The sequence below is a fragment of the Prionailurus viverrinus genome, chromosome C1 (genome assembly GCF_022837055.1).
Source record: "Prionailurus viverrinus isolate Anna chromosome C1, UM_Priviv_1.0, whole genome shotgun sequence".
Classification (NCBI taxonomy): domain Eukaryota; kingdom Metazoa; phylum Chordata; class Mammalia; order Carnivora; family Felidae; genus Prionailurus; species Prionailurus viverrinus.
Window position 1 is genome coordinate 168,618,781 of NC_062568.1, and position 16,395 is coordinate 168,635,175.

General features: G+C 37.7%; 1 protein-coding gene across 2 annotated transcripts in view; it reads right to left on the minus strand.

Annotated features, from left to right (window-relative positions):
* Nucleotides 1-16,395, minus strand: part of PRKAA2 (protein kinase AMP-activated catalytic subunit alpha 2) — an 88,410-nt gene that overhangs the window by 53,191 nt on the left and 18,824 nt on the right. The window contains exon 2 of one of the 2 annotated variants that reach the window (XM_047870742.1): nucleotides 448-589. The exons of the other annotated variant lie outside the window; for it this stretch is intronic. Coding sequence (XP_047726698.1) covers nucleotides 448-589 — 142 coding nt within the window. The remainder of the gene's footprint in view (nucleotides 1-447; nucleotides 590-16,395) is intronic. 2 annotated transcript variants of the gene reach the window in all.

Below are 16,395 nucleotides of genomic sequence, written 5' to 3' on the forward strand. Positions count from 1 at the left end.
GAGCTTTGGTATCAGTAATCACAGTAATAACTGCAGTTTTGCAAATAATATACTAGGGTGCATAATCTCTACCAGTTACTTTCTACCTTTTCCAAAAAGAAAATACTGTTATGTTAACGAAAATAGACTAGAAAAAAAATTATGAAACGACTCTAGGAATACCAAAGTCCTAAATGCCCTTTAAAGTGAATACTAGGGAAGAGTCAACTTCTAAGGCTGCATTCACCACCCGAAAACAGTAGCAATTTTGAAAAGTGACTCTTAATTATAAACTAAAAGTATACAAAAAAAGAATAGAGGTTAAATGAATTAATATTTGCTGAATACAGATTAAAAAAAGAATTATACTTTTATAAAAAGTTAACTAAAGATAAACAATTATTTATAAATTCATAGGAATTATTTCAGGACAGTTTCTTTTGCATTATCAGGTACAAAAATACTTACAGTTTGATAATATGAGGATGGCGAAAGAGTTTTAGATTTTGAATTTCTCGTTTTATTTTTCCAACAACATCTAAACTGCGAATCTTCTGTCTATTTAAGATTTTAACTGCCACTTTATGGCCTGTCAATTGATGTTCTCCAACTAAAGAAAAGAAAAAGGGAAAAACTTGCTGTCATAGCAACATAATCATTTATTCATGTTTCCTTCCACTGTAACCCCAAATTTCTTTACTCATATATACGACTTTTATATCTTTTATTGCATAGATCTTCAGTTTCCTTTACTTCTATTTCTTCTACTAGAGTATGCACTCCTTGAAGAAAGAAACTGTATCTTAGTCTTCTTTGTATCCTCAGTACCTAACATGGAGATGTCCTTTAAATATTTGTGGAAAGGATTACTGAATTCTACATTCCTACCAAAAAAAAAAAAAAAAAAAAGCCAAATTTGGAACATCTTTTGGATAAAGCAGAATTATGTTTTGTTAATCTCTTTATTTCTTCATTTCTGGTTAGTGCCAGTCATTGTATTATAGAAGAATAAATAATTGCTGTAATAGATGAAAAACTTACAACTGATTTCATTACTATTTCATCAGAAAATACACATGTAGCCCTTATTTTATATATTTTTTTGTCTTTTCCATAAAACCTTCCTATTTCCCCATATTTAGTGGGATCTCTTCTTCTTTCAAACTCTCACAGTATGTTTATAAAATTCATGTATCATCATTTTAGGCTATTATAAACATTTGTGGTTCTGACATATCATATGACATGAGCTATTATAGTTCACACCCACCCCCATCTTGAGTAAGGCGGTCAGAATTGATCCAAGTCTCCCAGAAGAAATAACACAGTATTTTGTACAAAATACATGCTAAATAAATACATCTTCCATTAAATTAAACAATAATCCTTCCCCTTTCATATAACACATTCATAGTACCCAAATACTGCTCAGATGAAAAATCCCTTCATTGGAGAACAAATCTGCCTGCCCTCTTTTTCTTTCAATTACTATTCTAAATACTGACCATTCTCCTCCAAACACTTAGTCAACCCTTGACTCCTTCCAACAAATTCCCCTTTCTTTTCTTTGGGGAAAATGAAGTCTTTAGGAGAATTTCCTCTATCTTCAAGGCTTGATTATATCCACATCTTTCTTTGTTCCAGTCTCAGATGTTTTCACCTTCCTCCTGTTTAAGACTAGTATCATCAACTTGTGGTCTTGAACCCATCTTTTCTCCATTCTCCTTATACTCAACCTTTCTCTTTTCTTTTTTTTTTTTTTTATATATTTTTAATGCTTATTTATTCATTTTTGAGAGAGAGAGAGATAGTGAGGGGAGGGGCAGAGAGGGAGGGAGACAGAGAATTCCAAGCAGGCTCCCCATTGTCAGCGCAGAACCCGATGTGGGGCTCAAACTCACAAACCATGAGATCATCATGACCTGAGCTGAAATCAAGAGTCGGATCCTTAACCAACTGATCACCCAGGCCCACTCAGCCTTTTTCTTTTCTAACAGCCCTTCTCCTTAGCCCATCAATATTCCATCCTGCCCCCAAATCTTCCATTTACCCTGGATCTTCCTTTAGTTTTTAACATCTGCCTCATCAAAATTTCTCAAAACAGTAGTCTACATTTATTGTCTGTTCTTCCTCCCTTTTAACCCTTCAGGAGTCACTGCTATCTGGCTTCTACCTCTATTCCTCTACTGATACAAGAGAGTCACAAAAGACCTGTTAACTATCAAGCCATGTATACTTTCCAGTTCACAGGTTACTGTACTCTCTGTTGCATTAGACAACATTGATACCTTTCCCTTTTTTGGTGTCACTTCTCTCTCCTGGTTCTCAGACCATCTCTAACTCTCAGATTGTCTCCTTTATGGCCTCACCTATTCTTTAAGGTTTAGGGTCCCCAGGTTTCTCATCTATAACCAAAGTAGATCCTTAAGTTATTTCACCCATCTCTCATAATTTTAATTACCAGCCATACGCCAAGGACTCTGCCCTCTTCTTCAAATTTCCGTATCTCAACACTAGTATTCCACAAACATCTCAAATTCAGCATGTTCAGAAGTAAACTCAGCATTCTCCTCCACTTCCTCTACCAAACCTATGTCCTCTATTTCACTTGATGGCACACAGACTATATGCTAGAAATCAAACAGTCAGGCGACAATATCTCCCAAGAATTTCTTGGAGTCAAGTCAAATCATTAAAACAAATACGTTAATAATGATGGTAAAAGTAACCATGACATTTACTCCTTATTATATACTAAGCATTATTCTAAGTGCTAACTAACCTGCTCACTCAACCCTACAACTCTATGAAGTATCAATATCCTCCAGAGTAGAGATGAGAAACCTGAGGCACAGAGAAGTTAAACAACTCGTCCAAAGTGATGCAGTGTGAGGTGGCACATGTCATCTCAGGTCATCATCTCCCTTCAGTTCACAGGAAGCATGTTTAACTACACATAGTGCCCCCAGTCAGAAGAATCCAAACATGAAATGGGCTGACCTAGGAAGAACTGAGTTTCCTGTCACTGGAGATTATTTTTACCTTTATAACTTTCTCAGGTAGTAAATTATCATCTCAAATGCTGTGCCGGCATATAAAACAAACTGGGAGACAGCAAATCAAGTTCAAGCAATCTAACCTAATATAACATTCTAAAATTTGCTTCCAGGACCCCAGAAAAATATTATCAATTTCAGGGACTTTCTTTTATTAATTTTTTAAATTCCAGTATAATTAACATATAATGTTACATTAATTTCAGGTGTACAATACAGTGATTCAACAATTCTATAGATTCCTCAGTGCTCTTAATCCCCTTCACCTATTTCACTCATTCCCCCGGGGTCTCTCCTCTGGTAACCACCAGTTTGTTCTCTGTATTTAAGAGTTTTTTGTCTTTTTTTTTCTTTGTTCATTTTTGTCTTGTTTTCTTTGTTTTGTTTCTTAAATTCCACAAATGAGTGAAATCATACGGTATTTGTCTTTCTCTGACTGACTTCACTTAGCATTATGTGCTCTAGAGCCATCCCTATTGTTGCAAAGGGCAAGATTTCATTCTTCTTTATGGTGAAGTCAATTTCAGGGAGCTTCTTCTACTCAATTAAAATAACTTAAATGGTTTCTTAATGCCTCGGTAGGGTAGTATTATTCACTTTTGAGAATTTCATGATACCTAAACATCTGCTTGCATGGCCTAAAAAATATGTTTCTCCCCTCACATCCCAGATAGTCTCAGTGAGAGTAACCAAAGCTGCATCCCTTGCCAATACAATTGAAAAAAGGAGTTCAATTACTCCTTCCCCATTTGATAATTGAAACTACTGACTACTGAGAACATATGGGCTCTTACCAGATCAAAGAAGTAAGACCAAAGACTCTAACAGCCAAACAGATGGGTTTTTTGTTTTTTAATACCATATGCTTAAACTGAAAAACAAGGAAACCAGAAAGTGAGTGAAATCACTCAAAAAACAATTTAATGATGAAGTATTACTTCGCCAACGAATTCAATAAAGCTGCAGTATACAAAATCAATATACAAAAATCACTTGTGTTTCTATACTAACAATGAATTATCAGAAAGAGAAAAGAAGAAAACAAGCCCACGTACAACTGCATCAAAAGAATAAAATACCTAGGAATAAATTTGACAAGGAGGTAGAAAGATCTATACACTGAAAATTTTAAGACACTGATTAAAAGAAATGGAAGAAGACACAATAGATATACCACACTCACAGATTAGAAGAACTGATAATGTTAATAAGTCTATACTACTCAAAGCAACCTACAGATTCAATGCAATCCCTATCAAAACTCTAATGGCATTTTTCACAGAAATAGAAAAAACAATCCTAAAGTTTATATGGAACCACAAACGACCCCAAAAAGCCAAAGCAATCTTGAGAAAGAACAAAGCTTAAAAAATCACACTTCCCAATTCCAACTATATTACAAAGCTGCAGTAATCAAAACAGTCTAATATTGGCATAAAAACAAACATATAGATCAATAGAATAGGATATAGAACCCAGAAATAAACCTTTGCTTATATGGTCAATTAGTTTACAACACAGGAGTCAAGAATATACAATGGAGAAAGGATAGTGTCTTCAATAAATGGTGCTAGGAAAACTGGATAGCCACATATAAAAGAATGAAACTAGAACCCTATCTTACGCATTATGTACAAATCAACTAAAAATAGATTAAAGACTTAAATTTAATACCTGAAACCATAAAACTTCTAGAAGAAAACACAGGTGGTAAGCTCCTCGACATAAGTCTTGATAATGATTTTTTGGATTTGACAAAAAAAGCAAAGACAACAAAAACAAAAATGAACAAGTGGGACTACATCAAACTAAAAAGGTTTTCAACAGAAAAGGAAACAAAATGAAAAGACAACCTACAGAATGGGAGAAAATATCCACAAATCATACATCTGACAAGGGATTGATATTCAAAATATATAAAGAACTCAATTCAATGGCAAAAACAAAAAACACTTGATTAAAAAGTGGACAGAAGAACTGAATAAACATTTTCCCAAAGACGACATACAAATGGCCAACAAATCCATGAAAAAGTGCTCAACATCAATAATCATCAGGGAAATGCAAATCAAAAACACCATGTGTATCACCTCACACCTGCTTGAACTGCTGTCACCACAAACACAAGAGTTAAATGTTGCCAAGGATGTGGGAAAAGAGGGAACCCTGTGCACTGTTGGTGGAATATAAATTGGTGCAGCTATTATAAAAAACAGTATGTAGCTTCCTTAAAAAATTCATAGAACTACCATATGATCCAGCAATCCCATTTCTGAGTATATAGTAAAAAAAATATATATATTTATTTATTTACTTATAGACGTATATATATATTTATTTATTGATGTATATATATTTATATATATACTAAAATATATAAATTTATTTATTTATTTATTTATTTATTTATTTATTTATTTATTTATAGATGTATCTGCACTTCCACATTCACTGCAGCATTATTCACAACAGCCAAGACATGGAAACCACCTAGGTATCTCTCAACAAATGAATAAAGATGATACATACACACATACATGAGTCATTCAGCCATGAGAAAGAAGTAAATCCTGTTTGTGACATAGATGGACTTTGAGGCATTATGCTAAGTAAATTAGGCCAGTTAAAGACAAATATTGCACTGTATCACTTATCTGTAGAATCTAAAAAAAAAAAAAAAGGTCAAACTTGTAGAAAAGTGGTTGCCAAGGGCTGGGAGACAGAGCTTAATAAAAGTGTACAAACTTTCACCTACGAGATGAATACAAAGGTGCATGGGTGGTTCAGTCAGTTGAGTGTCCAACTCTTGATTTTTGACTCAAGTCATGATCTCCTGGTTCATGAGTTCGAGCCCCACATCCGGCTGTGCACTGATAGTGCCAGTCTGCTTGGGATTCTCTCTCTGCCCCTCCCCCCACTTGTGCCCAGGCTCTCTCTCACTCACTCTCAAAATAAATAAACTTTAAAGAAAAAAGAGTCTGAGATTGTGGGGAGGAAGATGGCAGCGAAGGAGGACGATGGGCTCACCGCGTCCTGCTGAGCACTTAGATTCCACCCACATCTGCCTAATTTACCCCGATAACCACCAGAAGACTAGCAGAACAGACTCTGGAGCCAAGTGTAGACGAGAGGCCCACAGAACAGGGTAGGAAGGGCAGAGAGGTGATGCGTGCTACACGGACTGGCAGGAGGGAGCCGGGGCAGTGGAGGGGCAGCCAGCCCACCTGGCAAGGCAGAGTCCCCGAGTCTGCCTTGCAAAAGCGGAGGGGCCAGACAGAGCATGTTCTGACAGCCAGTGGGACTTAACATCTGGAACGTTTTAAGTCAACAGCTCTACTCGGAGAGTGGGAGGGAGAGTTGTTGAGCCCCAGAGGACAGAGCTCAGCTTGGCGGGGAACAAAGGCTCTGGGAAGCGCCGTCTCCCTCGCCCATCCCCCAGCCAAAATCCCAAAGGGAGCCAGTTCCCCTCACGGAACTTGTTTGTACCCCACAAACACCCAACGCTGTGCTTCTGTGGATCCATCCCTCCGACGGGTCTGCCTCCCTCCCGGTGCGTAGGGCCCCTCCCGAAGCAGACCACCGAAGCCAAAGCCAGCTGAGTCTGCCCCTCCCGCCCCTGTGCACCTTGCGGATCCACCCTCGATAATACGCCAGATCCAATCGAAGCAGGACCACAAGCCTGGCAGTGTGCAAGTAGCCCAGGCTCTTGCCCAGCCACCACTCCACAGTTAGTCCTGCCCCTGGGAGAGGGGAAGATAAGGTACACACCAGTCTGACTGTAGTCCCAGGGTGGGCTGGGGGCAGACATTAGGTCTGACTGCGCCCCCCCCCCCCCACCAACGCAAGTTACTCCAGACAGCACAGAGGAAGAGCCCTGCAGTTCCCCGCCACTCCAGGGACTATACAAAATGACAAAAAGGAGGAATTCTCCTCAAAGGAAACTCCAGGAATTAGCGACAGCTAACGATCTGATCAAAAACAATTTAAATATAACAGAAAATGAATTTAGAATAGTAGTCATAAAATAACTGCTGGGCTTGAAAAAAACTATAGAGGACAACAGAGAATCTATTGCTACAGAGATCAAGGGACAAAGAAACAGTCAGGAGGAGCAAAAAAATGTTACAAATGAGCTGCAAAATAAAAGGGAGGTTAACACAACTCAGACTGAAGAGGCAGAGGAGAGAATAGGTGAACTAGAAGATAAAATTATGGAAAAAGAGGAAGCTGAGTAAAAGAGAGAGAAAAAAATCCAGGAGCATGAGGGGAGAATTAGAGAACTAAGTGATGCGATAAAATGCAATAACATATGCATAATTGGGATTCCAGAGGAGGAAGAGAGAGGGAAAGGTGCTGAGGGTGTACTTGAAGAAATGATAGCTGAGAACTTCCTGAACTGGGGAAGGAAAAAGGCATTGAAATCCAGGAGGCACAGAGAACTCCCTTCAGACGTAACTTGAATCGATCTTCTGCATGACATATCGTGCCAGTGAAACTGGAAAAATACAAGGATAAAGAGAATTCTGAAAGCAGCTAGGGATAAACATGCTCTAACATATAAAGGGAGACCGATAAGACTCGTGACGGATCTCTCTACTGAAACTTGGCAGGCCAGAAAGGAATGGCAGGAAATCTTCAATGTGATGAACAGAAAAAATATGCAGCCGAGAATCCTTTATCCAGCAAATCTGTCATTTAGAATAGGAGGAGAGATAAAGGTCTTCCCAAACATACAAAAACTGAAGGAATTCATCACCACTAAACCAGCCCTACAAGAGATCCTAAGGGAGATCCTGTGAGACAAAGTACCAGAGACATCACTGCAAGCATGAAATCTACAGACATCACAATGACTCTAAACCCATATCTTTCAATAATAACACTGAATGTAAATGGACTGAAAGCCCCAACCAAAAGACACAAGGTATCAGAATGGATAAAAAAACAAGACCCATCTATTTGCTGTCTACAAGAGACTCATTTTAGACCTGAGGACACCTTCAGATTAAAAGGGAGGGAATGGAGAACTATCTATCATGCTACTGGAAGTCAAAAGAAAGCTGGAGTAGCCATACTTATATCAGGCAAACTAGATTTCAAATTAAAGGCTGTAACAAGAGATGAAGAAGGGCATTATATAATCATTACAGGGTCTATCCATCAGGAGGAGCTAACAATTATAAATGTCTATGCACCGAATACGGGCGCCCCCAAATATATAAAACAATTAATCACAAACATAAGCAACCTTATTGATAAGAATGTGGTAATTGCAGGGGACTTTAATACTCCACTTACAACATTGGATAGATCATCTAGACACAGGATCAATAAAGAAACAAGGGCCCTGAATGATACACTGGATCAGATGGACTTGATAGATACATTTAGAACTCTGCATCCCAAAGCAACAGAATATACTTTCTTCTCAAGTGCACATGGAACATTCTCCAAGACAGATCACATACTGGGTCATAAAACAGCCCTTCATAAGTATACAAGAATTGAAATCATACCATGCATACTTTCAGACCACAATGCTATGAAGCTTGAAATCAACCACAGGAAAAAGTCTGGAAAACCTCCAAAAGCATGGAGGTTAAAGAACACCCTACTAAAGAATGAATGGGTCACCAGGCAATTAGAGAAGAAATTAAAAAATATATGGAAACAAACGAAAATGAAAATACAACAATCCAAACGCTTTGGGATGCAGCGAAGGCAGTCCTGAGAGGAAAATACATTGCAATCCAGGCCTATCTCAAGAAACAGGAAAAATCCCCAATACAAAATCTAACAGCACACCTAAAGGAACTAGAAGCAGAACAGCAAAGACAGCCTAAACCCAGCAGAAGAAGAGAAATAATAAAGATCAGAGCAGAAATAAACAATATAGAACCTAAAAAACTGTAGAGCAGATCAATGAAACCAAGAGTTGGTTTTTTGAAAAAATAAACAAAATTGAAAAACCTCTAGCAAGGCTTCTCAAAAAGAAAAGGGAGATTACCCAAATAGATAAAATCATGAATGAAAACGGAATTATTACAACCAGTACCTCAGAAATACAAGCAATTATCAGGGAATACTATGAAAAATTATATGCCAACAAACTGGACAACCCGGAAGAAATGGACAAATTCCTAAACACCCACATACTTCCAAAACTCAAACAGGAAGAAATAGAAAGCTTGAACAGACCCACAACCAGCGAAGAAATTGAATCAGTTATCAAAAATCTCCCAACAAATAAGAGTCCAGGACCAGATGGCTTCCCAGGGGAATTCTACCAGACATTTAAAGCAGAGATAATACCTATCCTTCTCAAGCTATTCCAAAAAATAGGGAAGGAAAACTTCCAGACTCATTCTATGAAGCCAGCATTACTTTGATTCCTAAACCAGACAGAGACCCAGTAAAAAAAGAGAACTACAGGCCAATATCCCTGATGAATATGGATGCAAAAATTCTCAATGAGATACTAGCAAATCGAATTCAAAAGCATATAAAAAGAATTATTCACCATGCTCAAGTGGGATTCATTCCTGGAATGCAGGGCTGGTTCAACATTCGCAAATCAATCAATGTGATACATCACATTAATAAAAGATAAGAACCATATGATCCTGTCAATCGATGCAGAAAAAGCATTTGACAAAATTCAGCATCCTTTCTTAATAAAAACCCTTGAGAAAGTTGGGATAGAAACAACATACTTACACATCATAAAAGCCATTTATGAAAAGCCCAAGCTAATATTATCCTCAATGGGGAAAAACTGAGAGCTTTCTCCCTGAGATCAGGAACACGACAGGGATGTCCACTCTCACCGCTGTTGTTTAACGTAGCGTTGGAGGTCCTAGCATCAGCAATCAGACAACAAAAGGAAATCAAAGGCATCAAAATTGGCAAAGACGAAGTTAAGCTTTCACTTTTTGCAGATGACACGATATTATACATGGAAAACCCAATAGACTCCACCATGAATTCTGCAACGTCGCAGGATACAAAATCAATGTACAGAAATCAGTTGCATTCTTATACACTAAAAATGAAGCAACAGAAAGACAACTAAAGAAACTGATCCCATTCACAGTTGCACCAAAAAGCATAAAATACCTAGGAACAAACCTGACCAAAGATGTAAAAAATCTGTATGCTGAAAACTATAGAAAGCTTATGAAGGAAATTGAAGAAGATATAAAGAAATGGAAAAACATTCCATGCTCATGGACTGGAAGAATAAATATTGTTAAAATGTAAATACTACCCAAAGCTATCTACACATTCAATGCAATCCCAATCAAAATTGCACCAGCATTCTTCTTGAAGCTATAACAAGCAATCCTAAAATTGTACGGAACCACAAAAGGCCCCGAATAGCCAAAGTAATTTTGAAGAAGACCAAAGCAGGAGGCATCACAATCCCAGACTTTAGCCTCTACTACAAAGCTGTAATCAAGACAGCATGGTATTGGCACAAAAACAGACACATAGACCAATGGAATAGAATAGAAACCCCAGAACTAGACCCACAAAAGTATGACCAACTAATCTTTGACAAAGCAGAAAAGAATATCCAATGGAAAAAAGACAGTCTCTTTAACAAATGGTGCTGGGAGAAGTGGACAGAAACATGAAGAAGGATGAAACTAGACCACTTTCTTACACCATTCACAAAAACAAACTCAAAGTGGATAAAGGACCTGAATATGAGACAGGAAACCATCAAAACCATAGAGGAGAAAGCAGGGAAAAACCTCTCTGACCTCGGCCACAGCAATTTCTTACTTGACACATCCCCAAAGGCAAAGGAATTAAAAGCAAAAATGAACTACTGGGACCTCATGAAGATAAAAGCCTTCTGCACATCAAAGGAAACAATCAACAAAACTAAAAGGCAACCAAAGCAATGGGAAAAGACATCTGCAAATGACATATCGGACAAAGGGCTAGTATCCAAAATCTATAAAGAGCTCACCAAACTCCACACCCGAGAAACAAATAATCCAGTGAAGAAATGGGCAGAAAACATGAATAGACACTTCTCTAAAGGAGACATCCAGATGGCCAACAGGCACATGAAAAGATGCTCAATGTCGCTCCTCATCAGGGAAATACAAATCAAAACCACACTCAGATATCACCTCACACCAGTCAGAGTGGCTAAAATGAACAAAACAGGAGACTATAGATGCTGGAGAGGATGTGGAGAAATGGGAACCCTCTTGCACTGTTGGTGGGAATGCAAACTGGTGTTGCCGCTCTGGAAAAGAGTGTGGAGGTTTCTCAAAAAATTAAAAATAGACCTACCCTATGACCCAGCAATAGCACTGCTAGGAATTTACCCAAGGGATACAGGAGTATTGGTGCATAGGGGCACTTGTACCCCAACGTTTATAGCAGCACTCTCAACAATAGCTAAATTATGGAAAGAGCCTAAATGTCCATCAACTGATGAATGGATAAAGAAATTGTGGTTTATATACACAATGGAATACTACGTGGCAATGAGAAAGAATGAAATACGGCCTTTTGTAGCAACATGGATGGAACTGGAGAGTGTTATGCTGAGTGAAATAAGTCATACAGAGAAGGACAGGTTCCATATGTTTTCACCCCTGTGTGGATCCTGAGAAACTTAACAGAAGACCATGGGGGAGGGGAAGAAAAAAAATGGTTAGAGAGGGAGGGAGCCAAACCATAAGAGACTCCTAAAAACTGAGAACTGAGGGTTTATGGGGGGTGAGGGGGGGATGATGGGTATTGAGGGCACCTGTTGTGATGAGCACTGGGTGTTGTATAGAAACCAATTTGACAATAAATTTCATAATAAAAAAAAGAGAGAAAAGAAAAAAGAGTCAAGTTCATCGAGGGTGCCTGGCAGGCTCAGTCAGTGGAGCATGAGACTCTTGATCTTGGGGTTATGAGTTCAAGCCCCACTTTGGGTGTGGAGATTGCTAAAAATAAAATCTAAAAAAAAAAAAAAAGGCAAATGCATTGAGATTGCCTCTTCTTTTTCCTGAACTAAATCAGCCCCTATTGCCTAATAACTCAAGTGAATTAGTACTTAGTAATAACTAATTAAATCCAAGTTATCTCATAATCATATTCCATCTGAAAGCCAAATGAATATTCCTAAAAATCTTTTAAGAAAAACAGATTTAAGACCAAGAATTTCTTCTGTGTTAGGGCTATGGAGTAATTGAAAGGAAAAGATTGAGTTCATCAGTTTTATTTCCATGCATTTATTCAATCCAAAAACATGTACTACTTCCCACATGCGAGGACTATGTTGATCAAAGGAGACATGAAAAGAGAGGAGTAACAAGACTTCCAATTTTAGTAGAGGGAAAAAACAGCAATAAAGGAGCTAAAATAAATTCTGTAGGGTATTAAACCTGTCTGCAGACTGTTAGGGATACCTTCTTTGTAAATGGAGAGCACAGATAAGAAAAAACATCAAAAAACATCAGGGATGGACGATTTGCCATAATGTATCATGTATACAAAGTAAATATCAAGATCAATACAAGCAAGGGATGTCTATCCATGCAATGAATCCCTACTATGGTAAGCACTAAACACTTGAGACGTAAGCGGTGAACAAACTAGTTCTGTCATACAGCTCGCTAGCTCTCCCAGTATTTATTCCACCCTTCCATCCCAGACAGAAAGACTCCCAAATTACACTTGAGCACATGGATACCCAGAGTACAGACCACATCTTAGCCTCTTTTGTTACTAGATGTGGTCATATCACTACGTTCTGATCAACAACGCATTAGAAGAAATCTCCCGAACAAGCTTCTTCATCCCTTCCTCCGTCATAAAGCCTGGAATTCCAAAGTCACCATCTTGTACCTTGAAGACAGGGTTAGTTAGGCGGGTGGGAGCAACAGAAAAGAGAAGCTCATGCTTTTGATGCTACTGGGCACAACAACAGTCTGAACCACCTGCTCAGACTGTTACAAGAGAGCAAAATACTATCTTAAGTCACTCTTGGTTTGAAAATGTCTGCCATTCACAGGTGAATCTACTTAATTCACTATTATTTCACTATTACTTCAAATTTCCAATTCTGCCAAACTACCACCAATGAACTAATGGAAATAAATTATTTTATAGCCCATAAAATTTCTCGGATTAAAGAGTTCAACAAACTTACCACTCGTTAGTGTTCTATTTTGCTTTTTCTAAATTATCGCCAAACTACACAAAATATTTTGTAAAGCTATGGAATTTTATGAGAAAAAAAACCATACTTACACTATCTATGCTTTCTAGGATTTTACGTTTGATAAGGTGAAGAGCTGTTATACAGAAGAATGAAACTGATTTATATCATTTGAGAAGCAGAACTGGGAATAACTGATAGAAATTCTTTCAATGAACAGTCACCTGCTTTAGGAATCCTCTCCACACCTCCCTTTTTCACCACTCCAGTCTATACTGAAAATTTCCCATTTAATATAACTATACCCTAAGTATACCTTTATCTCCTTTTTAAAGTCATTTTATTGAAGTTTAAAATTTACTCCTCTTAATTATAGATAGTACTACGAATTTTAAATACATTATAGTACTACGAGTTACACATACATGGTCATGTAACTATCACTAAAATCAAATGTAGCTCATTTCTACCATCATGTAAAAATTCCACTACAACCTTTTGCAGTCAGTCCCTCTCTCCACGCCGATCTCTCCTAACTATTGATCTGTTTTCTGTTACAACAGTACTTTTCACACTATTCTATAAATAAAACCATACAGTATGTAGTCTTTCAACTCTGGCTTCTTATGCTCTAATGCTTTTGAGATTCATCCATTTTTTTAAATTTTTTCTTTTGCATATACCAGTAGTTTATTCCATTTTATTGTTGAGTGATATTCCATTGTATGTATATTGTACAATTTGTTTATCCATTCACCAGGTGATGGCCATATGGGTAGTTTCCAGTTTGGGGAGATTATGAAATAAGTCAGCTATTTGTGTGTTTGTGGTGAGGATGGGTGGGTGGGGCCAATGTGTCTTCATTTCTTTGGGGTAGATTTCTAGGTACTGGATTGCTGGGCTGTATGGTAAGATTTTATTTAAACTGTTTCCCAGCATTATATACCATTTTGTATTCTCACCAGTAGTATATAAGGTGCCTCACTCAGCTGGATGAGCACTGACTCTTGATTTTGGCTCAGGTCACGATCCCAGGATCGTGGTATTAAGCCCTTTATCAGGTTCTGCACTGATCATTGAACCTACTTAAGATCTTCTCTCTTGGGGTGGCTGGGTGGCTCAGTTGGTTAAGCATCCAATTTCAGCTCAGGTCATGATCTCTTGGCTCCTGAGTTTGAGCCCCACAATGGGTTCTGTGCTAACAGCTCAGAACCTAGAGCCTGCTTCTGATTCTCTCTCTCTCTCACTCTCTCTTTCTCTCTCTCTCTCTGCTACTCCTGTGCGTGCTCACGTGCTCTGTCAAAAATAACAACCTTAAAAAAATTTTTTTTAAGATTTTTTTTTTCTTTCTCTCCATCACCCCCCTGCTCACACTCTCTCTTTCACTAAAAAAGAGTTCTAGTTCATTCTTTACAGCATTTGGTTTGTCAGCATTTTCTTTTTTAATTTCACCCATTTCACTAGATATGTAGTGACATCTCCTAATTTGCATTTCCCTAATGATTAGTGATGTTGAGCATCTTTTCATGTGTTTATCAGACATCTGTATCTTATTGAATAATTTGCCTGTTGAAATCTTTTGTCAATTTTTTATTTTTTACATTTTATTTTTGTCAATTTTTCATTCTACAAGGTCAGCATTACCTTCATTCCAAAACCAAAGACCCCACTAAAATGGAAAACTATAGACCAATTTCCCTGATGAACACGGATGCAAAAATTCTCAACAAAATACCAGCAAACCAGATCCAACTACGTTAAAAGAATTATTCACCACAATCAAGTGGAATTTATTCTTGGGATACAGGGCTGGTTCAATATCTGCAAATCAATCAATGTTACATCACATTAATAAAAGAAAGGATAAGAACCATATGGTCCTCTCAATACATGCAGAGAGAGCATTTGACAAAATACAACATCCTTTTTTATAAAGATCCTCAAGAAAGTGGGGACAAAAGGACCATACCTCAAGATCATAAAAGCCATATATGAAAGACCCACCGCTAAAATCACCCTCAATGGGGAAAACTGAGAGCTTGCCCCCTAAGGTCAGGAACACAACAGGGATGTCCACTCTCACCACTGTTATTCAGCATAGTGTTAGAAGTCCTACCCTCAGCAATCAGGCACAAAGAAACAAAGGCATCCAAATCAGCAAGGAGAAAGTCAAAATTTCACTCTTCGCAGATGACATGACACTCTATGTGTAAAACCCAAAGGACTCTACCAAAAAGCTGCTAGAACGAATACATGAATTCAACAAAGTCACAGGATATAAAATCAACGTACAGAATCTGGTTGCATTTCTGTACACCAATAATGGAGCAGCAGAAAGAGAAATCAAGGAATCAATCCCATTTACGATTACACCAAAAACCTATGAATAAACCTAACCAAAGAGGTGAAAAGTCTATTCAATGAAACTATAGAAAGCTTATTAAAGAAATTGAAGACGACACAAAAAAATGGAAAATGTCCCATGCTCATGGATCAGAAGAACAAATATTATTCATGGTGAGACCTTGAAATTGGACCTAGGTTTAAGGAGCAAGGGTGGAAAGTTGGGAATACATTATTAAATACTTCCGTAGCAAGAAAGATTAGTTATGAACACTCTCCAGTTGCAAACAAAGCAAGATGACTTAAATAAAAAGCAAAGGGAAGATTCAAGAACTTTTAACAATGGTGTTGGACAGAAGTTCTGGGAGACAGATCAAATTACGGTACCACACAAAATGAACATTCCACTGATACTAGGAAGCTAGAACCTATCTGTACTTAGTTGGAAAACTGGAATGAGGAGACAATCTGAATGACTTATATAATGGCAGAGGCTTCACTTAGTTTCATAGATACCCATACAGTATTTATGTCATACATATTTTGGCATATACCTACCTTTCCAGTATCATCTTTCACCATTCCCTCACCTCAAATGTTATAAATTAGTCATTTAGAGCTATTTTGAATTCCCCATCAAGCTGTGCTTTCTCTCATTTCCAGGGCTAACATATGTTTAGCTCATGATAAGCATTTAGTAAATTTCAGTGGAATCTTATTGAGTATAATAAATGAATGCAGTGAAACATGTGAACCCTTTGTGTCCCCAGTCACCAATCTCCAATGTTTCACCTGTCCAAGTTTCATTTGTCTTTAAGGTTCACTTCAAGTACTATTCCAGCA